The sequence below is a fragment of the Astatotilapia calliptera genome, chromosome 19 (assembly GCF_900246225.1).
Source record: "Astatotilapia calliptera chromosome 19, fAstCal1.2, whole genome shotgun sequence".
NCBI classification, from domain to species: Eukaryota; Metazoa; Chordata; class Actinopteri; order Cichliformes; family Cichlidae; genus Astatotilapia; species Astatotilapia calliptera.
This window is the reverse complement of record NC_039320.1, coordinates 9,842,000-9,868,912: the sequence shown is the minus strand read 5'-3', so window position 1 is coordinate 9,868,912 and position 26,913 is coordinate 9,842,000. Positions and strand designations below refer to the sequence as shown.

Genomic DNA, 26,913 nt, shown 5'->3' with positions numbered 1-26,913 from the left:
TGCACCACAAACACAGCTCTCAGATCTTGGATTGTTGGTGACAGTAAGAATGGCATACTTTCATTGCCTTTGTCTTGTAATGATTTCCTGCATTTCTCTTCCAAGTTTTACAGCAGATGATGTCAAAACACTGACCGGTAAGTATATTTTTATTTGTGCATTTTATGTATTTGCTGAAACTGTCATGAAAAATATTGGATCATTTATAAATATTAGATAAAATTCATGAATTGAACTGGAAGAACTGAAACGACTGATGTTCTTTTTGGGCACGGCTATAATGTACGTAATGGAATAAGAAAGCACATTTTATGCAGCTTTCAACTTCTTCAGCCTTACAATTAGAGTGAAACCTATAATCAACCAAGTATGATTTCAGGATAATTTCAGGATTTGGGGTATATGAAACCAGCTTCTTCTCACCCAGAAAATAGATTTCAGAATATAATTCATACTGCTCACTGGTGCAATACATTTATTATGAACCAGCCTGTGCAGAGATATTTTAGGCAGTGTCACTAGTTATTACTGAGAATGAGGGTTAAATGATATCAGTATCAGGACATATTGTTACTTGGTACTGAAGTATAGTTCTTCAGATAAGAACACAGTGAACACTATCACTGGGTGGATAAATAGTCCTTGAGGGCTTCAGTGGATGCAAAGTAAATGGTGCTAAATTGTCAGGTCATTGTGCCCCAAAAGGCACCGCTAAGCCTGACCATGACTTGAGCTACATGGACTCTTTGGAATAACACAAGTTACTCAGAAATAGGTTCTTTGGTCTTTTAAGTGCCCTTAAATGAATTCTAAGGTCAGTGACTATGCAACAACATCAAAACATAGCTCTCAAGGATGGGATGCTACTTGGCCAGCATGGAGCTGGTTCAGTCCACGTTTCTATTATTTCCCCAGTCATCTCATTAAAAACCTCCATCCATACGTCTTTGTAACCTCTTATCTAATTCATTCGCTCAATGGACGAGAGGATTGACACCATCACAAGGCTAACCCAGAGATCCTTGAGAGGGAGCGTTCACACATCATCCCAAGAGTTTCATCTTGTTTTTACTTCTGAGAAATCATTTAAAGATTACTCCTCCCTTGGGGTCACTATCAGCTTTCTTTCACCAGAACTTTGTCTTCATGTAGCAAATTCTTTGTTGGTGCTGAAGTTGCTTTTCTCCCTCAGAGAAAAGAGCTGGATGTGTTGGATACAGTTGATCTGGTTAAATCAAAACTTTAGTAATGTGCCATGCACTGTCCTCTTAGAAGTTTCTATTCAAGCAATATCACAGTGCATGGCACGTTACTAAAGTTTTGATTTAACCAGATCTACTGTATCCAACACATTTTTCTTAAGAGAAAATTATTTTATTGTATTTTTTTCTTCAATTTTTTTCATGCACTGCTTAAATAAGTTGACTGGATACAGAAATATTTAGGATTCTGCACAGAGTCATTTACATTGTGGGCGACCGTGGCTCAGGGGGTTGGGAATCGCATCTGTAACCGGAAGGTCGCCGGTTCGATCCCTGGGCTCTCTGTCCTGGTCGTTGTGTCCTTGGGCAAGACACTTTACCCTACTTGCCTACTGGTGTTGGCCAGAGGGGCCGATGGCGCGATATGGCAGCCTCGCTTCTGTCAGTCTGCCCCAGGGCAGCTGTGGCTACAACTGTAGCTGCCTCCACCAGTGTGTGAATGTGAGAGTGAATGAATAGTGGTATTGTAAAGCGCTTTGGGTGCCTAGAAAAGCACTATATAAATGCAATCCATTATTACATTAAAACAAACAATGTTTGTTCACAGTAAAGTTCAAGTGAACACTTTCACCTTTTGTTGCCTTATTTTAATCATTTAAAATCAAATGATTTAATGTGTATTTTAATATTTTGTTAATACCAACATTTTGAATGCTAATAAAAACTGCAAATACTGGACAAATTACTTGATTTAATATCCATCCATCCAGCTTCTGTTTGTCCTTTTAAGGGGCGCTGGAGCCTATCCCAGCTGTCTTAGGGCGAGAGGCAGGGTACACCCTGGACAGGTCGCCAGTCTGTCGCAGGGCTAACACTCACATTCCCACCTATGGGCAATTTAGTGTTTCCAATTAACCTATCCCCACTAACTGTCTTTGGGCTGTGGGAGGAGAGTACTGGGGGAGAACCCACGCAAACCACCAAATACCAGACAAATTACTTAATTTAATGTTCCAAAATGGCATCTATTTATTTTAAAGTAAGTTAGTTAAGTAAGTTAAGTATGTGAAAAGCAGTGAAAATTCACTTGTAACAACTAGAAAGATCAACCTTTTTAAAAACACATGTGGATAGTTCTCAAGTTATCAATATTAAAATTTTGAAATATTAAAGTAAAGTACAGACTCAAATACCACATAATATTTAAAAAGTACTGTACATTAGTACAAAGCAGTGTGGCAGAAGTGAACAAAACAATCTGCTGTACTTTGTGGCTTGTGCTTTTATTATGTTTTTATTCTAATATGCATTTTATATTACCCCTGTGTATTAGTGGCATTGACCTGTGAGTATATTTGATACTTTGCTAAGGCCTTATAATACTCGTGTTACTTCTCTGTCTCTTATGTTAAGCACTTTGGTATAACGCTGGTTTTTAAATGTGCTCTTTAAATAAAGATTGTTGTTGTTGTTGTTTAACTATATTTTGAAGACTGGCTGTAGCTTAACTACCTTCATATGTTGTTAGTGAGTCAAACAGTTTAGTTACTTTTTACTTGTGGTTGTTACTCAGATTACTATCGGTTTTGCACTGTAATAAGAAACTACAGATTTTCACTTGTACTTTACATTCCCCATCCTTGAAACCCCTTTGACCATTCCCCTTCCATTTTTTCTTTAATCCTGACCGCTGTGCAGGAACGCCCCGGTCATGCATTCGTCACTGAGCCACTTGAACTTTGTGCAGTGGAAAAGGACAAGTGTTGCTCGGTGCTTACGCAGCATTAACGTCATCGTGTTTTAATGCCCCAGATCTCTCCCAGAGATCTCCGTGTCTTTAGTCTGCTCACATAAATACATGATGCTTGAACAGTTTCACTGATAAACTGAAAATGAAACGTCACATGTGAATTGTCAATTTAATTATTGTTTTTGTTATTCCTTTTTCTAGTTTTAGTTCAAACAGTATATCTCCTTAGTCATGTTTTGGTGTTCAACTACTCCCAGTGTGAACTACTTTGTAGCATCTCAGAAACAAGTTACTTTGATCCATGTATATTTAATATCATCATTACAGAAAAAGAACATGATAGATGAAATGATATTTTTAAAATGTCTCATGCTGATCAAAAAATACATTTTCCAGCTTCATCCATCAAAGAATTACTTATTTCATCACATCAAGAAAGCCTTTATGATGTAGATGAAGACTTACTCGACGTCAGGCAACGGTAATACGCCTCAGTTTTACCTCAAATAATCTGTGCAGAAAAGGATCAAAGGAACTCTAACTGCCCTTTTATCTGTTTTTCTCGCTAGGTGGACCAAACCCTCAGCTTCCCAACACATGCTTAAATTTTTTCGGCAAGCCGATCCTGAGACGAAGCACATTTCTAGGGCTGCAGAGGTTTTCCAAAAGACTCTTCGTGTCCTAAAGAAGAAAGTGAAACAGAGATATAATCAGGAGCTCACAACACCCGGTAGAATTACTTTCTTTTAGGAAACTCGGTTTCACCTTGGATGGAACATTTAGAAAAGTTTTCATTACATTTTTAGTCAGACCACCTTTACTAGTTCTGTCATTGTAAAACAGTTTAACCGGCCACACATGATCAGCAACAGAATTTCAATAATGTTTGCTCAGATTTAAAAGTTTCATATCAATCAGTCCAACTCTGCCTGCTTTGTTACTCTAGCTCAAGAACAACTGTTGTCATGGAAACATTTGAAGCTGATTGCAGAGCTGTCAAAATGTCCTCCTACAAGTCCAGCCACCTGTCGGTACACCCATCTCTACAAGTATCGACTGATATCAGGACTCTGCAACAACAGGTAGTTAAAATGACATCTGAACAACCGTTTCCCCTAAATGAAAACTTCATTTCATATCCAATGTAAATTTTGTCTTAGCAAGCACATAATTAGGCCTCCAGGCAAAACTACAGTATGTCAGGATTAGAAAAGCCATTATCTGTTTTGATAGTTTCGATGCATACAGGTAGCAAATAAATGTATTAATAATCATCAGCATCATCTTAAACTTAATGAAATATATTTAGTTATGTTCACTTCACTGCATGCTGTTTTTAGTAAAGCATTTCTCAAACAATTAAAAATAAAAACTTCCTGAACTAGTCAACATTCTTGAATATTCAAGTACCTGTCAAGTTTCAAATGTTGATTCATCAATAATTTGTATATTCATAATTTCTCATTATTTTTAATTACTGAAATGCAACACGAGCCACGATCTCTTCCTCGCAGGGGAACAGGTGAACCTGCTTCCTAAGCTAAGCCCCTTCAAAAACTTCCACTCCTCCACTGCCCACTTGAGTCCGACTTCAAAAGCATGTGAAAGCCTATAGTTTGCCCATTTTAAAGACCCCACTTTACAGCTTTAAAGAGTATATTTTCTGCCTGGTGCAAGGCAGTCTTGCCCTCTGTGGGTAAACTCACCCTTTAGAACCCTTGCACAGGGGTTATTTAAAAAAATAAAAAATATATATATATTTTTTTATAATGGCCAAAAAAAAAAGGGGGGGGGGGGGGGGTGACTCCTTGTTACTTTACTTTCCTAAAGAGATTGGTGTCAAATGCTAGTTTTCAGCCTTAATGTTGTCATAATGTTAAGTTTGTAAATTATGGTGATAAAGGAGGGCATGTTTTGCCTATGAGCATTTATTATCATTTGGTTTCTTCCCTCGCTTGTGATGTCTAATTAAAAGGAAAGTAGAAAATTCTCAAATCAAGAAGCTGGAACTATGAAATGTTTGTCAGCCGCCAGCTGATAAGTTATCTTGTTATCTTGTGTGTGTGTGTGTGCCAGCTGTTGACGAGGAGGCAAAAGGCAACAAAAAAATAAATACATGACAGGTTCTTGCAATCCTTTTTGGTTTTAAACAGTCATTTAAGAGCATAAAAATGATGCTGTTGCAATGATCCTAAGTCAATGTGCAGCAACGATGATGTTTCTCACAGGATCATAACCACAAACTAACCGTCAAAACAGATACTGTCATTTCTGTACATTTAATTTATATGAATGTACTGAATGCACCATTTTAAACCTTAATAATCCAGTAAACTGGATGATGCTTTCAGTAAGGGGTTATACAGTTTTGCATGGCAGTATTTTTGGACACACTTCATGTTTCTCTTTGTCAGGCAAAATCCTCGCTGGGGAGCAGCCAACACTGCCTTGGTCAGATGGCTACCAGCTGAATACGAAGACGGGGAGAGCGAACCAAAAGGCTGGAACCCAGAACGGCTCCATAATGGATTCCAACTTCCCCCGGTAATCTACAAAATACCGGTCCAACAGACACAAAAGTCTTGGTGGATAAATTACAGAAATGTAGAAATGAAGCCGGCTCGCCCTGCAAAACCCTGAGTTAATGTAGCATTTCATTTATTTTTCCTCACCTGTTTCACAGCAGATAACGTCCACAGCAATTTAGGAAGAGCACAGGAGAGTGTGAGATGACATAGATTAGAACCGCATTTATATATTGCATCTAGCGTATACACTACATCCATAACCTAAAAACAGTTGGTTTCTTATCATGTGGATAAACATAATTTCTTCCAAAAAAGCAGATGAAACCGTTTTGCTCACACTTCAATTCAATTTTAGTCCTAATTTATGCATTCATTACACAGAGTGAGGGCCTTTAGTTGGAGAACTCATCAAATATGCATCACTTGTATCCAGCCAACAGTTTACCACCATATCTGACTGCTGAAATTTACTACAGTGTTTCAGATAATAAATCAGAGTCCTAATATTCCATTTCTTATTGACTCACAGTGAGTGAACAACATCTTGATACTTCATGTGTTGCATTACTTGAGCACTACAAAATACAAATCCTGCTTTGTCTACAGGCCCGGACAGTCAGCAGGGAAATAATGACGAGTGCTTCTAAATGGAAAGATGATTCCTACTCTCAGCTGCTGGCGGACTGGGGCCAGTATATATCCCATGACATAACCCTGACGCCTCAAAGCACCAGCACCGATGGGTCAGATGTGGACTGTTTAAAAACGTGTGAAAATGTGCATCCGTGCTTTCCCATTAAGGTAAACAGAGAATCCATCATTTTCTTTATTTTTGTTGCTTGCACTTGTTTGTGTAAAAAATAAAAAAAAAATAAAAAAAATCCCTTTTTTCCTGGACTTTTGCACAATAGCAGCCCAGTGAAGCTCACCCAGTTTGATCCTGAGATAATCACATATTTAAATACATAAAATAACACAGTAATAGGTTCATTGTAGTACTTCCCAAAAAAACCCATTTACATTAAAACCCACAAACAAACTTTAAAATCTCTGTTGCTATGAACTCCCTGGTGGTGGTGATGGACAGAGCTGTGCATCCTTGTTTGAAAAGTTCAAGAGCATGATGTTAATGTTTTTGTCACCAGGCCTGTTTGTACTATAGGACCCTCTGTACTTGTATGACAGCTAGCTTTAAACTATGGAAAAAATGGAAGCCATGGTAATCTGGAGACCGAGTGCATGAGAAAAATCTCACACCATGCATAGATGTTACAGCTAGCTAGATGACAAGCGGTCACCTGCCCAGAGTTATAAACTTCTCCAACTGCCTTTAGTTATTAGCAGGAGCCCAGTCAGTCCTTTTTAATGCCATCCTACTTTGCAGGTGACATCTGACAAAATGACACCTTTCACTCTGGGATAAGGCATTGCTTTATATTACATACGTTTACTTTTCCAAATGTGAATTGGGCCTTCAAAATTCCATGACAAAGACGACAACAAATACATGTGGTAGATCAGCAGTAGTTTAAAGTTTACCGGAAGCACTAAATGATCAGTAAATGATTCTATCCTCTCTGCAGATGAATGATGGTCTACAAGGCTGTATGCCATTTTTTCGCTCCACATCAGACTGCTTTGTCAATTTTCAGTCTGGTATAAGACAAGCCCTGCAGCGACAACAGCTCAATGCCATGACTTCATTCATTGATGCTTCTGCTGTCTACGGCCACAATCAAAAGCTGGAGAGCTTCCTTCGTGACCTTCCTGGCCGTAATGGAAAACTTGCTGTCAATGCCCGATTCAAAGATCCAAAAGGAAGGCCTTATCTCCCATTTGTAACCAAGCTGCCATCAGCCTGCCACCAAGATCTGCAAGGGGAAAGAGTTGAATGCTTCAGTGCAGGAGACAACCGGGTCAGCGAAGGTCTGCCTCTGACTTCTTTGCACACGCTGTGGCTCAGAGAACACAATCGAATTGCAGAGGCACTGAAACACATCAACGGTCACTGGAGCCCAGAGATGATATACCAAGAGACTCGTAAGATCATAGGTGCACTGCACCAGGTAAGTGACAACCAAACCCAACTGAATCAGATGTAAAAAGTGACACAAAAAATTCAGTTTCAGTTGACATTTCATGTGATTCATGGAAAAAACTACTGAATTTAAAAGAAAGTATCCAAAATGTTAATTTACTAGCACTCAAGTAGGCACACAAAGGTAATTAGACTGATTAATTTGATGAATTCATTAGGCTAATATTTTGGATTCTGCTCAGATTCATTTATGCAAAGTCTGCAATCTGTCATTTCAGAATAAAAGTTGCACATTTTGAAATGTAGCAGCAATCTGCAGCAGAAAGGCAAAAAAGCTTTCAGCACTGTAAACTCTGTATTTCCAGGTTGCATCACACTTTTTCTCTTTCAAGTTTTCGCACTCTCAAGGCTACTTTGCAAGTACTTGCGATGAGTCAGCATCTCCCATGCAAACTGCAGTACTGTGCAAGTAACCAAAGCAGTCACAGGAAAGTTTGTGTCACAGCACCTTCTCTGTGACCAGATTCACCTGCCTTCACATGAGGTTGATAGTCAGCAGTTTCCAGCAGCCACTCGCCAACCGGTCAAGAAATACATTTTTCCTAGTTGACCAGTGGTTGCCAACCGTCTCCAGGCCTGTGTGACTTTTTATATTGCCAATTTTGTTTTTATTATAAACATCTCAAGTAGGCTAATAGTGATTTTAGTCATTTAAAACTAAATCTAAAATTTGTCAAACCCCTGTCCAATTCAATTTCAATTCAATTCAATTTTTTTATTGTCCCACAAGGGGAAATTAGTTTAGCAGCAGGAGGATAAGAACAAACAGCAGGAGGATAAGAACAAACACCCACCCTAAAGCTACTTTCAGTTTTGCATGCTTGGCCGCTCAAGGAAAACAAACATAATTCAATTTCTGCTATTTAATGTTTAACATTAACTGCCTAGTATTACCACAGAAGAAGCACCGTTTGCATTCACAGGCACGCTAACCTTTGAAAAAGCTTCAAAAGGGTACTAGATCAAATTTGAGAGGGATGGTTTAGAAATGAAACGAAATGCAGGTTGTGCTCCAATCTATGTGAAGGCAAGACCACTAAAGTTTTAATGGATTCACACGTAGTGGGGCGTTTTAGACTTTAAAATCTGGACATACCATCCTCTATCACCAGCGCTGTTAAATAAGCGTAGCTACGACACTAGACGCAGAATATGATGAAAATAAAAGCTACTGTGATTCGCAGCTATAAAGCTTCTGCCGAGTAACACAAATGATGCCTGAGGGGGAACAAACTAATCTAGCATTTATGAGCACAGTGATTTCAGAGTCTGCAGATGCGAGTGTGTCACAATTACGTGGGAGAGCTGATATGAATGAGATGTATAAAAGAAAAGAAGCGATTCTTTTCATTTGAAGTTACTCGAGGTTATAACAGCATTGACTGTATTGTGTCTGAAGCTGCTGTGCACATGGAAAACAAACTCTGGTATTTCTGTGATGCACAGAAATTGCAGGCATACAATAAAACAACACACAACATGTACGCTCTTGTGACAATCTACAAGTATAGAAACTTATATCCTATACACTTTTTAAAAATAAAAATCTTGTATCCCTAAAGCTGAGGCAGAAAAAGTGTCTTAGACAACATTGTCTCCATTTACTGTGTTTTTCACTTTATCATGTCATTTCATCTGACATTAAAAAGTGACACTGTAGGTACAATAGCAGTATGGGTCTGTAGCAGTGAGACTAAAGGATGGTTCAGGGTCGCCTGATACAGCCTCAACTATATGCTTCATCAAAAACAAAACCTTAAAAATAGAGAGGGTGTGTGTCTCCTGAAACCAAACTGGGAGCTGGTTCCACAGGAGAGAGGTCTGAAAGCTGAAGGCTCTGCCTCCCAGTCTGCATTTAGTGAACCACAGTCTAATTCAGGGGTCCCCAATCCCAGTCCACGAGGGCCGGTGTCCCTGCAGGTTTTAGATCTCACCCTGGGTCAACACACCTGAATCACATGATTAGTTCATTACCAGGCCTCTGGAGAACTGCAAGACATGTTGAGAAGGTAATTTATCCATTTAAATCAGCTGTGATGGATCAAGGACATCTAAAACCTGCAGGGACACCGGCCCTCCTGGACTGGGATTGGGGACCCCTGGTCTAATTATTCAAGACCTTACTGAAGAAGTAACAAAAGCACAAACTAGATTTTCAACATCACTTAGAGGATTTTCTCTTTTTCACTGATCAGATAAAAGAAAGCAGTCCTGCATTGTTTTCAAGATGAATGTTTTAGCACCATGTATAAGAATGACAGTTCCCTCTGCGAGCTGAGCGAGACATTATGAAGATAAACAGTGAAAAGCCTTCTCTATGGGGAAAGCTCTGCTGATTTAATGAATTCAGAAGTTGTCCGACCCTGACAGCTGCTGTTTTAAGTCTGATGACTGTGAGGATCAACCAGCCATGGAATTCCCTGCTTTGCTGTCATTGCTGGTGATGCTGCAGTTTTCATATCTGAAAACTGCAACTCCTAAGCCCATAAATTGGTATAAATTGGCTGCAGGGAACCATTTTATCTTAAACACTGTTCACATTAATATTATACATATTTGCAAGTCTCTGCTTGTAGTCGCTAGAGACAGAACAACAGAAAATTATCATGTGAATCACCTTATTTTTTTTCCAGTCAACACCTTTACCCAGCAGTTGTTTTAAAGCTTCCTCTAAGAATCTTGCCCAGCACCAAACAGCTAAGAAACCTAGCTACCATTAATTTGTGCAGAAACATGTCCCCAAATAATTACTGTTAATTATCTGCCTGATTTCAAATTGGAAACTGACGTATCCACTGAACTGGTCAGTGTATTTGTAGCACTGTGTCCCTCCAGTCCACAGAAACAGCCAGTAAATGCAAGCAGCTACATTTCCTCAGTTTTGCTCCAAACAAAACACGAGTCTGTTCTTTCTTTGTAGGTTCTTGATAATGAAGTAACAGATGGCATCACAGCTATGATGGCTCTCTCATTTTATTTATTTTTACGTGTCTTTATTATCCAATAGATACGCTTTTTACTACTGCTAAAGATGAGATCACACATTTTGTGGCAGGCCAGGCTTCAGAGCTTAGCAGAAACTGTTACCATCTCAGTGGTGTTGGGTGCAGGCACGTTGTGCACTACAATGACTGATTGGACTATTCCTTTCAGCTTCAGGCAGAGGGCGATTAATGATGAAGGAAGCGTGTGTACATTCTTCATGAAAAGTAACGAAGAAAATGTTTTATGATTGAATGCAAAGGATTTCTTGCTTATACCGAAGGGGAGCGGTGACCCTGGCGCTATCTTAAAGTTTCCCCAAACATTTTATTAGCAAGGGGAAAATAAGTCAGATTTTGTGTGCTGACATTTGACAACAGCAGTGGATTAGAAACTAGTATTTTCAGGTGACTCAGGGACAATGCTAGGGGAAAGAGATTTACAATATTAAAAAGAGATGGCCTAAGGTGGAAGGGTTCTTTAAATAATTTGGGAGGGTGAAGCATAAAAGGCAGGTAAAGGATTTACATACTGAAGCTATGAGCAGCTTGGAAAATCCCTGTATTGGAAGCAGAGTGAAAAGTGAGGGACTATCTAGTCTGACCAGCCTGCAAACCAGCAGAATGTAACGTTATCTATTTTAACAAAAGGGGGAGGAAAAAAAAGAATTAAAGTAGTACAGAAGGGGGGGGGGGGGGGGGGGGGGAGTAAGAGAATTCAAAACTAAACTACAAGCACTTTTTAATACATGACAGATTTGTTGACTGTTTTTAGCAAGGCCTGCAGACTAGGAGATCTGTTTTTTCAGATGTAGAAAATGTAATCCCACAAGCATTTGGAAAGTATGAGGCTTGACAGCAACAGCTTGATACTGATGGAGTAACTTTGAAGTAATTAAGGGCGACTGAGTAAATACCTGGTATGATGGTTTACTACTTGATGTAAACTGATGTTGGAGCAACCAGTGATGACTTAATGTTTGATTAATGTTCTCAGTGTTTGAATCAGAGAGCGTACTTGTGAAGAAAGGTAGGATGAGATCATTATGAATTAATCATTGTCCAAATGAGTCACCATTACAGTATCTCCCAGCTCTAGTAAATATCATCATCCACCATCTAGTCCCGGATTAGGAGTCGCTAAGTTGTGATCGAATAATTATTTAAAGTGAAAGGAAACATGTAAAGGAAAATTCATACAGACTTCAGGGGATCGGGCTGCTTTTACACTCGACTGTATAATGCATGTATGAAACGTTCAGAAGATGGACTACAACATATGCATTTTTCCTTACAGCAACAGTTTTACCTGTTGTCCTCAAATATCACTTCATTCCAGAGATTGGACTAAAAAATGCAACATATGCCAGAAATAATAAACTAAAAACAATATGCTTATTTTTCATGATCTAATGCAACTCCATTCTCCTTTCCTTGTTTAAGATTTCTACAAACAATGTAAAATTATTTAGATCAATCACCTACCTCAGCTGATCTGAAGGGACATCAGAAGTGCAGAGGGAAGGTGAACTGACACTCTGAGAAGGGAGACTGAGACGTTGTACACACAGGAGGGTGACTGTGGTAGTGGACATGTGTGGGGGAAAATCACACAGCTGAACTGAATCTAACTGATGAGACAAGGGAAGCAAAACTGAACATAACAGAAGGGAGACTATCAAAATAAAACAGGAAGTAACAGAATGCAGGAATGCATACTTGGAAAAAAAGATAGTGAGTGAAACGAACATAGTGACAAGAAAGACTTTATACAGAAGACAGAGCACAAAGATGAGACTAGAACAGACAGGATACGAAGGGAACGAAAGTCGTCAAATAAGGAACTGAAGAAAAGTTGAAGTCAGAATCACCAGGAGAAAATATTCTCAAAGGACTAAATAGAGAACTGCAAGAGATAAGACTCAGGACCGTGAAATAGATGAACTTCGATCAGTTAGTACGCTGTATATTCTGGATTTAGAGAACTTATTAACCACTACTTTCTTCATGCAAGGCAGCAACTGGACAAGTAGCAGATTTTATTACAGCAGCATCACGTTGGGTTTAACAGGATATTTTTGAAAATGGAAAACATATCAGCAGGTTATGGCATGAAACAGAAAACATGCTTATATTTAAGATTGACATGATCTGCACCACTTCATTTTGTTTACTGTTTTCATGAATTAGAGCAGTAATTATCTGCTTTCATTTCATAGGAAGGATAGTCCAGTGAATCTTTTGGTAAAAGATGTAATAAAGACCCACCTTTCCTTATTATTTAGAAATTTTGACCAGCTTTTAATTGTGAAACTTTCCTAAGCAAATCTGACTATTCATAGACATTCTCAGTTTTCAGGAACTGGTGTAGTTTTTGTGCCTTTTTCTGGTAAAAATGTTGACGGTTAATCAGGTTTTCAGTCTAATGAGTTGTTAATTAGAGAAAAAAACAAACATGTTTGCTTTTTTTCCACAGTAGACATTTTCTGTGGAGCCAACAGAGAAAAAACACAGATGAAACTAATTTTGTTAACAGTGACTCATTTCCATTAAGCGTGAGCTCTTGTACGCAAAATAAAAATACTGGAACTTGATGTAGGCGTCGTTAACGTTGTCAATCACTGATCAGGTGAGAAAGAAACCAACCAAAATAAACAGATAGGAACTAAACAGGGTCACTCGAGATGCAAGAGTGTTCGAGAAACCATTCAGTAACACTTGTCTAAACAACTTACCTGCCACAGCTATTAACTTCTAATTCTTAATAATAATTGAGGCATACATAGCAGCGCCACTGAGAAGGATCTTTAATATCAGGACTGAAATGTCTTCCTGTAATGTGGAAGTTTGCTGTAATTGTGTCCCTCTGGGGGGAAAAGCATCTAACTGCAGTCCTTTCAGCAGCTATCAGCTCCTTGTTGTGCTTTTCGGTCCATATGGTTGAATCCCAACAGCTCTCACGAAGCCCTCCACCCCCTCCACCCCACTTTAAAATCCTCCTGCAGCTGTTCCCGACAAACAAGCTCACACGGGGTGAGTGTTTTTTAGAATGCTGTTTTCATTTTGCATTATTCTTGACAAGCTACTGTAAAAGCACAACTTTAATGCTTTAAATTATGCACTACATCAGTAATTGCTAACAGAAAAACCCACTTTCAGGCCAAAGGTACTGTAGGTAGCAATTAGGCTGGGAAGTGTTTTAAGGCGGATGCCAGTTGATGCATACCTGCAGATGTAGTATGTTTCTGTGGCTACACTGTTTATGTCAGAGTTATCAATCCAAAAATATTGGTCAGTTGCCCCCTCCATTCTAACTGTACTGGAATACTAATTATAAAAATCTAATTTAACTGATTGGCATAGAAATGGAGATTTGTTTTCTTCTGGTTGGACATCAACAGGAATGCGAGCAAATATGTTATCGAGCAAATAACAATGTTTACATTGTTTGACCGTGTGGCTGTCGTACTGCATTGCTCCTCCTACACCGGGTATGCTACAACACTAACAGAGACTGGGTGTGTTTAAAGTATATACAGAAAACATTTCTTTGAAGATTACACATTTTAGCATGGAGATAAAAATCAAAGCCAGAAATGCACACACTCACAACGTACTCTAATTAGAAGAAAACACTTAAATAGGTCACCATATGGAAACAACTTAATGAAAAGCTTTACACCCGAGTCAGCAAAAGGTTTGTGTTATTATTTTGTATCATTAAATATTCCCATGTACTAAAAAAGTAACATAAAATCTGCAGCTCAGGCTGTGAGTGAAAACAGTGGGGAGCAGGCAGGTGAAACTATCTGTACTTTGTTTCCAGTAGACTGTTTGTGGGCAGCCATTTCAAAACATCACTCTACAAGACTTGCAGAACAAACAGACTGAAAGGTCAGAAGCCATTTCAATACAGAGAGAAAGTCTATTATTTGCAGGAAACAAGAAATGATCAGCTAACAACATCTGGTTTCATTCTGACTTCAATCACAGTGCACAGTTGTGAAGGGCTTTTGCTTTTCCAGAAGTGTAGAGGCAATATCATTATGTTCTATTTAGTTGTAAAATGGGAGAGACATAGCGGGAGAATTATTGTTAAAAAGAAAGGAGAAAAAAAACGATACAGTTTGAAGGGCCAGACCTGCTTCGCCTAAAGTGCTTCAGTCCATTAAGTAAGAGCCTCAGCTGTTGAACAGCATCACATTTATGAGCTTCATTATCTGAAAAATGCAATTCAACTGCAAATCATACAGCGTGCAATAACAATTAGAAAATAATTCTGTGAATTTACTTGTTATTTTATTAAAGGAGCTCTTTTAAAATTCCGTACTGCACTTTTATTAAGGTTTGGGGCTTTCTCCAAGCCAGAAAAATCAAAGGCCATCCCATGATAGCCTGGCTTTTAACCCCTAGTACAGTATGGATTACATTTCCAGGAGCCTTCTTCTTATAATGCAGCTGGGTGAATTAGAAGGTGAGGAATAAATTTCAAGCAAAAAAAAAAAAAGCCTGGCATGTTGTAAAGGAGATAAAATGAAGTGTGTGAAAGGTTGAACACAAGCACAAGCTCATTAAATGGAATACTAAACCCAACACTCATCAGCCACAACATGAAAACCACCTGCATAAGATTCTATACGTGGCCTTCACGCTGCTAAAACAGCTTTGACCCACTGAGGCCTGGAAATGAGATCCATTAAGGTGTTTGACAGTTGGTCCTTTGCAACCTGTGAATTGTAAAGTGGGCCCTCTGTGGATTGAGGGTTCAAACCTTGGGATATTTCCTGTTTTTAAGTAATTATTTTGCAGTTTTGTGATGTATCTGCATGTGTCTGCAATGGAAGGCTGCCTGAGTCACCATGGAATGAGTAAACGGTTTGCATCAGTGTTACCAGCAGCACATTCCAGTTTAATATGATGATGAATTTTATTAACTTCACTTGTTGATAGTTTTAATGTAATGTCTGATCAGCCTGTCTGATCTGTAATTGGTGGACTACAATAGTCTAATATATGGTTTTGGTTACTATCCTGTAATATATGACTCACTGGGCTCCTGTACTTGGTAGATACTTCAGTTTCTTGTCTTGAACCTGAGGAAAGTTTTTTTTTCTCACTTTTCGGTCATGCTCAAAACCTCTTTGAATTGTTTTTCCAGGAGCCAAATTCCAGATGTGATGTGGCCTGAGTTCATAAAAAATCTTATATGAATTTGAGCTGATTTTCTGTCAGTTGTCACTGTGACTTTTCTCTGACTTTTCTTTTTTCCTCCTGTTTTTTTCTGTTTAGGCAGTACAGAGTTTAGACCTGCTAAACTCTGTATTGGTGAAGGTTGTGTGGGCCACATAAACCCTGAGGGGAATACCTGGTTTTTCCATCTTTCCCATTGTGCTCTAATCATTTCATCTAAAAAATGTGCATAAAATCCAAATTGGTTATTTTACTGTGTGTGGTTCCAGTGCTTCCTTTGCAATAAATAACTAACTGATGTAAAAATGATGGACGATATCTCACTAATGTATGTGTTGGCTTCCGTGCATTTTTGTGTGTGTGGGGTTGCACCCTTGTGACATGAGTCGAGATTCGGGTGCTGAAGTGAGGCATTTATAAATAGTGATGAGGACAGATGAAATTCTCTGCAGTAAACCGTGAGGAAACAAGCGTGCAATCACAGCCAGGGTTATTATACAAGTAGACATTTCACTGGTAATCCTACAGGGATTCCTTTAGCTGTATGTATATACACATTCACAGATATCATTTCAGGTATTCAAAGAGGATATTTTGTATTTATTTGTAAAGTATGCTTCTATTCAAACTCAGTATAGACTTTAGAATTTGGTGATAGACACATAAAATCTTTTGCGCTTTTTCCCTTTTTCTGATGTCCATCCGTTTTCTTTTTTGATTCCCAGATCATAACCCTAAGAGACTATGCTCCAAAAATCATTGGCCCAGAGTCCTTCAAACATTACATTGGTCCCTACAGGGGATACGATCCATCTGTGGACCCCTCTATCGCCAACGTGTTCGCCGCAGCCGCATTCAGGTTCGGCCATGCTACCATCTCCCCAATCCTCTGCAGACTGAATGAGAGCTTCCAGGAGGATGAGCGCTTCCCCCACTTGAGACTGCACAATACTTTATTCAGTCCATGGAGAATAGTCAAAGAAGGTCAGTGCACTCGTATGAGAATGGAAACCAATAACACATCCTGCAAGCACAGTAAACACACCGAAAGAAAGGAGGAAGAAGAAAAATACTCTTTTTAGGTCAGCTCCAGAATCAGCTGCATACATGCAGTTTAAAAAAATTTACACAAGCCGGATCAGAATTTTTGTTTTCTATAAAAAACCCAGAAAATGAGCGATACAGAGTGCACCCATTCACAGGAAGAATAATCGATCGTACAGGCTGTAGGGACCTTTTTTTTATTCATTGCCACTTCATATTTTAACCTATTCTTTAATTTGACCAGAACATTAAGGTTATACATTTTTCAGCAGAACATTTTGGTATTGTGACCATTATGATCAAACTAACTGAAAACCCAAACAGCAGCAAAAGGACACATGTATTAGTGAGTAGTGTCAAGTTTCCACTTGGACGTTTGGTCCAGCCGTGTAGCTTAGCTTTCCGACGTTTGCATATATTTTGTTTTGCCACATTTCTTTTATTCACTGTTTTCCTCAATATTAAATAACAGCAAGAAGACTGTAAATCATTCTGATGATTGTGATGGGTTATATGAGAGAGCAATTGTATGTATGTTAAGTCTTTAAATCTGAAAAAGAATAATATGCTTTGTCTAAATTATTAAGTAAAATGTTGCAACCAGCTTCTTTTCTAAGCCTACAACAATTATATTCATTCCCACCTGTATTCATGACCACTGGGGAATGTGGGTTCAGTGTTCATACTTGGATTAGAGCTCTCAAATTCTTCAGAAAATATGTTGTTTTCTAGCCACTAAATACTTCAGTGGTCAGCTTATTCAGGTTGAGGCTGTGTATACTTGTTTTTTTAGAGTTTTTTGCCTGCTGGGAATGAAAATGATACATCTCAACAAAATCAGAAATGCCACGCACAGTCTTTCTGCTGTTCTCTTCATGTCTGCATGCTACTCTGGCTTTCTCCAGTATCCCCCCCCCCCAAATGCATAAGGTTAGGTTAACGACTGATTCTACATTGGTTGTAGATATGAGTCAGCGCATGACTCTCTGTGTTGATGCTGCAACAGACTGGCACCCCACCTCTTGCCCCCTTGATAGCTGGAATAGGCTCGACATGTAGCTCCCTTGTGATGTTGAAGTGGATAACCTGAAGTGGATGGATGGATCGATGAACAACTGTGACACACTCACCTTTTATCATATCCTAAAGATCAGAATTTCTGGGTCTGCTTACAAAAGTTTGAGGTGTTTTCATTTTTACTTTAAAATACTTTTCACTGTATTTCCATACAGTGAAAAGTATTTTAAGGTCATAGCTGTGTGCAAAGTGTGAAAAACAGATCCATAATAATTAGAACACTTACTTGGCTGAAATTCACATTGAAGATCATGTTCTCTGGCATGTGCAGACAGCCTCCAGCATTCCTGTACCATGCTTTTGGAAATACTGTTACAACCACATATGCTATATGGTGTGCAATTTTATCCTGGAAGTCAAACATTCTGTTCTGTTTCAAACTAGCTCAAATTTTGTGTGAAGGATCAATTTCCAAACCTAGATTGAGCACATCAGGTGAGTAGTGAGATCAAGAGTATGCTTGTTTATTTTCTTTCTTTCCCTTAGTCTTCATCAGGCTGTGCACCATAAATTCATCCCCCAGGGTGGGAATGCCGGTATCAAATTTGACTGTTATGTCCTGAGGGAGAGCATTCAGAAGAAACGATCTGAACTGCAGTGCTTGCCAGAAGGACATCTCATGCTGGCTCAGAGCTAACTGAAAACACAGGATGGTTTTTTTTTTTTTTTGCCCACACCAACAGAATCTTCGCTCACCACCTGGACCACTCGTCGGATTTGGCTCTCTGCAACTTAGTCCACTTCTTGAAAATGAAAAACAAGTTGATGGGTCACTGTTTGGACACACTGGAGGAGATCCAGCGTGTATCACGGATGGAGCTTGATGCACTGACAGAATGCGACTGTGAAAAGTGTCATTTTTTCCCCACAGTGGCTCTGCGATCGACCTCCACTTGCCATCGCCATTCCATACGTCATCATTCATCGTCTTTTGAAGCAGTTAAAACGATCTTTTAGGTTGTCAGAACGTTGCAATTGGTTCTCATGAATCTCATTTGATATTTTGTAATATAAAAATAATGAGAGATATTTAATCCACTTTAAAACTTCAACATCCATTTTTGAAATAAAAAACAAACACAAAACAAATAGTTATATATTATAATATTCATACTATATTATATTATGGCCAATTCACAATAATATTTATAGTACATTAAAACCATACTGCACAAAAACCTATTAACAGCAATTCACTGACCCAGAAAACCTTGTGTTGCTTTTTCTTACTGGGACCCATAGTGAGCATCTCCACTGTGATGCTCACTATGGGTGCGTCACAGCAGAAAGACTGAGATGACATTTCTCAGCCTTTCTGCTGAGAAATGTCATCTGGGTAGATTGACTTTGTGGATCCTATTATTTCTACTGCCCTGACCCCATGACATTGTACAATAAAATGTGGTCTACTTAGCTCTTCACCAGCTGGTCTCACATTTAAATGGATTATGCTACCTCAAATATTATCTTAACACCAGTTGGGATGTTTTGCTGACCTCCAGTGGCTGAAGCTGTTACCTTGCTGCTTCCTTGCTGTGTTCAGTTGCCTTACAACTGAAAACCATGTTTATTACTTTTATAAAACTATAAAAATGTATTGTCATGATAACCAGCATGTTCATCCTCAACAGTCCATTCATTCTATTTGCTGAAAAGAAATGTTTGGACAATGGAGGGCCCCTGGGAAGTACCAAATCCAAGCCCGGGAGTGATTTCTGAGCAGCAACAATGAAAGCATCCAGTCCAGAGAAAACAGTACCTTCCAACCATATGTTGTTTTTCTTGTCATTGTGGTCAACCCCTGGATTATAGTCGGGCTGTATTCCAAAAAAAATCAATGAGGTTTTCACAGTTTAATAACATTGCAATATATTATCTTTTTAATAGAGAAAACAACAAAAAAGAAATACAAAGTCACAGTCTTAACAGCAACCCACAACAACACATGAACTATAAATAATAATTAATACTAATGACTCTGGAAAAATAAGTAATAGGCTTTTGTTTCTAGGGGGGATTGAACCAGTCCTGAGAGGCGTAATTGGATCTGCAGCGTCAGCTGTTAGCGCAGACATGCTGTTGGTTGATGAAGTAACAGAGAGGCTAGTGGTCCTTGATACACTGAAGCAGATGGACCTGGCTGCGCTGAACCTGCAGAGAGGACGAGATCACGGCCTCCCAGGTAAGATCTTGGCTGAGAGTCAGATCTGTCATTCAAATGCCATTAGATTATCCTCGTCAAATCAAAGCGACAGTAACCACTCCACACCCTGTTTAAAAAAACAAACAAAAAAACCCCACATCATTTGTCCTTCCCTTTGTCAACAAACTGTGTTTCTTAGTGACCATTGACAAACCATTGACATATTTAATGGGTGGTCATTAATATGAGTACTCTGTTGTTGCTTCCTGGTTCCTTACAGTGTGGACAATAAGGAATGAGCAGTGCTGTAATAAATTACTTTTTAGCTTGGAGCTATGTAGGCCCACAAGGACGAAGTAGATATAGAAGTGAAATTTTAAAACTAACAATACAAGAACAACATGAATTTTGGTATTTGTTTAAAAAGAAAAAGAAAAGAAGTGATCTGGCAAACAATCCTGCTTTTCTTGATTTGTTATTATAAAGCTGACAGATGAGTCATAAAGCCTGATAAGCACAAAAACATTATCTACGCTGATCCAAATCAAACACATCACTCCCCTGAGCATCCCAGAGCATTTCACACTGATTCTGGGATGCTATTTGTGTTCATTTAAAGGAATAATAACACAGTATGGGAATTAAATTTATTTAATCTCTCACCAAGCATGCAAACAACATGATCAGTGACTGATGTTGTCCTTTCTCCTCATTTCTGCGTTTTCTCTTCTTACCGTCTCTCCTGACACCAGGAGAATGAAAACCAAGGCAATCATAAAGCTCTATATCACCGGAAACACCTGTGCATTATTTACCCAAGCTTTCATGCCCAAGCCAGCTCTGCCTTCTGCTCCTGTCAATGATCTTGTTTCAGTTCTAAAGTTTTGACTGTATTAATGCCATTGCTCCCACAAAGATCAAAGTTATCCCTGAAAAGAAAAAAAGGCACCATGGAGGAACGCCAAGCTGGTAAAAGCTCAAAAAAGAGAGCAGACAGGCAGAACGCAGGTGGTGGAAAACAAAACTTCACGTTCATTATGACATGTATAAAAAAAGACTGCAGCTATAGCTTGAAAGTTAAGTCCCTTTTTTTCTGAGATTGGTAATCAATATAACACACACACCTCAATGCATGAAATAGCTGTGCATCTTTTTTAAAGTTGACAGTCTGTGAGGATAAAGTTTGTATTCATATACACTGGTGAAAATAACTATTTGAATTTGTAAGTTTGCCCACTTAGAAAAGAAAGAAATGAACTGTCTCTAATTTTATGGTAGTTCTATTTTAATGGAGAGAGTCATTGAATGAAATAAGCATTTAATCCCCAAACAAAACATACCTTACTCTACTACTTTGTGGGGAAACCCTTGTTGGCAAGCACTGCAGTGAACCCTTTGTTGTACTTTGCCACCATTTTTTTTTACACAACTCGAAAGACACTCTGTAAAACTTTTAGGTTTCTTTGCTTCTGTTTGGCAACTCAAAGCTTCAGCTTCTTCCATAGGATCGTGTTCTAATAAAGTAAAGGAGGTTCTTGTCGATAATTATATGGTACATGGACCTGTCCACTGAAGCAGCAGAAAAACAACCCCAAAGCATAATGTTCCCGACTTTGTGCTTGATTGTGTGGGTGGTGCTCTTTGAGTCATACTCTCTTATGTCAAACGGGTCGAATTGATTGCAAAGAGCTCAATTTTAATTTATCTGACCAAAGCACTTTTCCCCAAGCCTTCTCTGTTCACTGGCAAACAGACAAACTTAAGATGGGCGTGTAGATATGGCTTCTTTAGCCAGGGGAACTTGTCGGCAGTGCCTTATCAGTGGTGTTCTTGGTGGTGACGGTGGTCCCAACTGCTTTCAGATTATGAACAAGCTCCTCCTGTGTAGTTTTGGGCTGATCCACCACCATCCTCAAAATTATGAAACAAGACCTTGCACGGAGTTCCAGATTAAGGTCTGTCGATGGCTGTTTTATATTTCTTCCATTTCCAAACAACTCCACCAACAGTTGTCATCTTCCCAACAAGCTTTTTGATGGTCTTGTTGCTTTGTGAGCATTTCTCTAAGTGAGCAAACTTGCAGATTCAAATAATCCCCTCACAAGAGGAGTCATGAGAAAGAAAGAAACCCCCCCCCCCCCCAGAATATCACAAGAAAACGGCAATATAGAAAGTAGCACTGTGAAAGAATCCTATACAGCCAGGTGCGTTTGAAGCATTAGTGCAGAATGATAGATGAGTTCAATAGTGTCATAGCAGCTAGAGTCAGATTTAGGTTATTGTGTGCAGTTCTGTTCAGATCCCTTCATGTCTTAAGGGAAGTAAATGAGAGTATGGTGAGTCGGGTTAAGGTGGAAAGACTGGATTTGATCTCCTGATTTTTTTATTCTTAATGTCATGCCAAATTTCCACAGCCATTGCTAAATATGAAGAATGGTCACCTCTACTCAACAGGGGACACATCCATTATAATCACATGGGTGCCAGAAAAAACAAAAAAAAAGCAAAAAGTGTGGCATCCAGGCTGTGGTTGCACAGTTTGTTTATGGGGAAGAACTGTACCAAAGGGTGAGCTGTAATCAGCAAAAATGATCTTTTGATTCATTTTCCAGGTGAGAGAGCACTATCTGCATAGCTGTAGAGATCTGTTAGGGCTGCATATATACTGTATGGAAGAACTCGCATGAGTTTTTAGCCTTCTTTTATGCTGATTGTTTTACAGCAATTTGATGTTCCAATTTAAAGTCACTGTCCACAGCAGCCCAGCAGTGGTTGATTGTGATAAGCACACGTTAACCAGGATCCACCCATCCATGAATGAACCAATCTACATAGCATATATAGCTGTCATAGGGAGAGAGGCGGGGTGCATCCTGGATAGGTTGCCAGTCACTGGCTTCCTGCATCTTGAGTTAATAAATAATTAAATCAGATAGGCAGTTTAATAATCATATCAATCAGGTGGATTTTACTTGCCCTGCAGTCTGGCATTTCTTCCAGCTTCCATGATGACACGAACTCAGGAAATCAGAAAGTAATATCACCTGATTCTCTCACCTGCACTCTACATGCTTCCCTTTTTTCTTTTCATTCATTTTTGTCACAGTACTTTTCTTTAACATTTAACAATGATGTTAAAGCTATAGAATGGGAAGCTAGCATCAACTTAGTTACGTTTTTACATGACAGGAAATCTCAAAGGGAAAATGACTGAAAATATGCACAGACTGAGTCTCCTGGAACACAATCTGTTATTCACTTAAAATACAACGTCTGTACTTGAGGGGAAAAAGTGCTTTGCGATAACTTGAAAAGGGACTAAGATGAAAGTGAGAACAAATAATTTAAAAGGTATTAATTGCTTCACAAGTAATGTTTGACAAAATGGAAATTGAGCTATTCTTTTCAACATTTTCAACAGTTGATCTGTATATGACGTGTTCTCAAAGTTATCTGGTTATTTCATATTTCATGCCTTTGAAAAGAAACTGAATGCTTATTTTGTGATATAATGCTGCATGAGAATATATTTAAAGCTGTAAAAAGTGCTGGTTTAGATTCACAGAGCACCTATGCCTGTAGCAGGAAAGCCTGTGGCATTCGTGCTCACTCATAGGTCAACGTTTTTCTATTTTTTTGCAATGCATTCTATTGACTTTCCATGCAAGTTTAATCTTTTTTTTACTGTACTTAAATCTTTTGAAGCATTTTGAATTGCCTTGTGTCTGAAAGGTGCCAAAATCTTGCATTGCCTAGTTTAACTCCACTGACTTTACACATCAGACTCTTGGGAATAGTTATTACCAATGTGAAAAAAGCTTTTTGCAGTTCCAGTGCAGCTGTGCTAAATCTCATATCCAAGGACCATGCCTTTTCCCTGGAACTTTTAGTAAAACGGTTATCAAGACTATCTTTTTCACTCTTTTTATTTGTATCTTTATATGTCTTTAACTTCTAGTCAATGACAGCATTAATTTAAGCAAAAGCTTTTTTAAAAAATATAAAAAAAATACGACATAAGAAAGACAACTTTGTGCACAACTAAAAACAAGACAGACCATCTTAGACTTTAGTTTTAAATCAATGGGTTGTTTTCATTTGGTCAAGCTCATATTTTTGTGTCAGAGAAATCAGAGAAACGATGCTGCAGTGAGCTCTAGCAGTTCTGCTGAATGGGTTTTATTTGGACAGCTGGCGTCCCATTTCTTCCTGTTTCTAGCTAAGCTTTAATAGCTTCCTGTACGTAGTCTTCATAAAGAGAACTCTTGACAAGACATCCAAATTTAAATGAATATATTCACTTTTAAATGACACTGTGCTAAAATTCCTTTTCAGGATACAACGATTGGAGGGAATTCTGTGGATTGCAGCGCATTAAGACATTGGATGATTTGTCACTGGCCGCGGGAGACTCCAGGGTTGCTAAGAGAATACTTGACATATACAAACATCCCGACAACATCGATGTATATCCAGGAGGACTTGTTGAAAGGCTTTTGCCTGGCTCAAGAACTGGTCCTCTCTTTGCTTGCCTGATTGGAAGGCAGATGAAAGTGCTCCGTGATGGTGACAGGTACGTAAGATTTGTCTAGGTTGAACATTCAAATGAAATCAAGGCTTCAGTGAAACTTGTGTATTTTTCATTTTCAGGTTTTGGTGGGAAGCTGATGGTGTGTTTACCCAGCAACAGAAGGAGGAACTTTTAAAATTTTCTCTATCCCATCTGATCTGTGATAATAGCGACATAGGAGAAGTTCCTCTTGATCCTTTCAGATTGGGGAAGTATCCATCTCATTATGTCTCCTGTGATCAGATACCCTCAATGAATTTGGAAGCTTGGAAAGACGAAATGGGCGAAGGTCAGCCTGTGAAATTTTTGGCAAATCTTTCGCCTATTATTTAAAAAATCATTGCCTTAAATTGGTTTCCTTTTTTCTGCCACATATTAATGAGAAACATTTACCCAATTCCAGACTTAAAACGGTGTGGCCTTCCTAAACAGATCAACAATGGAGATTATATCTTGTCCTCTACATCTCGAAAACTGGTTGCTCTATACTCTTGTTACCATGGTTTCACATTAAAGGGTGCCGCTGTCATAGTTTGCATGGGCAATCGATGGTGTAATCAACCTCCACAATGTAACAGGTATGTAAACTATTTATGAACTATCTACTTGATGTTTACCTGCAGTACTTTATGTGAGGGATTCACATTGAAATATACTTTATAATGCAGATCCACCTTTGTAGGATTTGGTTGAGCACCACAGACATTCCCCATTTTGCAGGGTGTATATGCTTGTGCAGAACTACTGTCTGAGTGGTGCTTTACTGCTATCTGCTGGTACTAAAGGAGAGTGAAGTGTTTTAGCAGGGTTTCTTCATAGTTTGAGCCATTTGCTAAAGATCACTGACTCAATACGCTTGTAAGCCTATACACACTTATTATTATGTTAAAAGTATAATCAGGTAATTACAAATAACAGGTGTTTAAAAATGATCTTGCAAACACTGCCTCTTTCAGGCTGTTACAGTAAACAAAATGTTTTCTCATTTTTTGTAAATCCGGTCATTGTTTTGGTTTTTTGTCTGTTTTTTAAAAAAGAAACAAACAAAAAAACTTTCCTTCATGTTTTCAGGTATTTGTGGGAACACGATAAGAGAATTACTCACCACTAATAAAAACTTGGCAAGCACGTTGCACTCATTAAAGCATTTTTCTGTTCTGAAATCTTGTCTGTGCAGTTTGTAATTCTAGGAAGACAATTAAAATATTTGTATGTTTTTTTCTATGAACACATTCGTTTAATGCTGGGAAAATGTTTGTGTTTCTCAGAAGATGTTCTTACTATAAAATACGCAATAAGATACCATTATGAGAACTGCGTCAACATTAACCCTCAATGATCAAAAGGATTAATTTGATTGGAGGTTTACACTGATAGATTGTCAGTGTCAAAATGTAGGTGGGTCTCTCACTGTTATGTCAGCAATCTTAAACATTCAGGTTGTTCTCGCTTAGCTCATTTTTATTAAGCTGTTCTATAAGTGTATTCATGCATTGTTGACATAAAAAATGATGAATGGTTTCAGGTTGGTTTCCTCTTAAGTTGGCAACAGCTGATATCAAATAAACCTGGCTCCAATGACTCTTTCAAATAAAACCAACCTGTGAACAGATGTATAATAGTAGAATTTTGCTTGATCCCTTATAAGTATATCAATATAGACCATTTAAAAATATACACACTTATTATTATGCATGTAAACAGCATAAAACATTCTCATTTACATGAAGTCAGACTTATTAGGAAAATCTGAGTTACAGGAAAACTGTAGGATAAGTGACAGAACCTAAAACGCAGGGTTTTTGTGATTTAAACTTATACTTCTCCTTTTTCTATTTAGTGAATTCGAGGTCAGCAGCTCATTAATGTAGCCCAACAATTTTTTTCACAATATGTTGGGCTACATTTCTGCCCTCTAATTCAAATAAGGTGACTTCAGATTACAAACAAAACCAAACTAAACTGGTGGCTAAAATGACATAATGCTAAACTTGAACCTTTAAAACAGGACTTCACAAAGTAATGGAGAACATCCCAATGGCTGTGTCAATCATTATTTGATTGGCTGTTTCAATGTCATACTGTGAACCCTGTACTTGTGTTAAGATAACCAGTTGCCATCTGCTAATTTTTATAAGACTATGTTTTAGGCGTACAGTTTCTCCCCTAATGCTAAATAAAATTACTTTTCCTGTTTCTCATTTATTAGTTTTCTTTTGTATACGTCTCATTTAAATATTTCAGATCATCAAACAAATTTTTATATCAGACAATGCCAAAGTGAGTAAATACAAAATGATTTAAATGTTGACTTCATTGATTAGGAGAAA

At 38.4% G+C, this 26,913-nt stretch overlaps 1 protein-coding gene across 1 annotated transcript; it reads left to right on the top strand.

Moving 5' to 3' along the window:
* Nucleotides 1–25,376, top strand: tpo (thyroid peroxidase). Its single transcript, XM_026152965.1, has 13 exons — nucleotides 1–137; nucleotides 3,349–3,433; nucleotides 3,522–3,682; nucleotides 3,905–4,034; nucleotides 5,367–5,496; nucleotides 6,087–6,281; nucleotides 7,064–7,546; nucleotides 16,475–16,733; nucleotides 19,882–20,052; nucleotides 24,349–24,586; nucleotides 24,664–24,872; nucleotides 24,987–25,161; nucleotides 25,304–25,376. The coding sequence occupies exons 1-13, from the start codon at nucleotides 50–52 to the stop codon at nucleotides 25,374–25,376; spliced, it is 2,397 nt and encodes a 798-aa protein (XP_026008750.1). The 5' UTR covers nucleotides 1–49.
* The last annotated feature ends 1,537 nt before the right edge of the window (nucleotides 25,377–26,913 follow it).

Excerpts from the sequence above, each read along its gene's own strand:
- tpo (XM_026152965.1), top strand. The coding sequence starts at position 50 with ATGGCATACTTTCATTGCCTTTGTCTTGTAATGATTTCCTGCATTTCT. Across the intron at positions 5,497-6,086 it reads ATGGATTCCAACTTCCCCCG|GCCCGGACAGTCAGCAGGGA; the intron begins GTAATCTACAAA and ends CTTTGTCTACAG. Across the intron at positions 25,162-25,303 it reads CAACCTCCACAATGTAACAG|GGTGTATATGCTTGTGCAGA; the intron begins GTATGTAAACTA and ends CCCATTTTGCAG.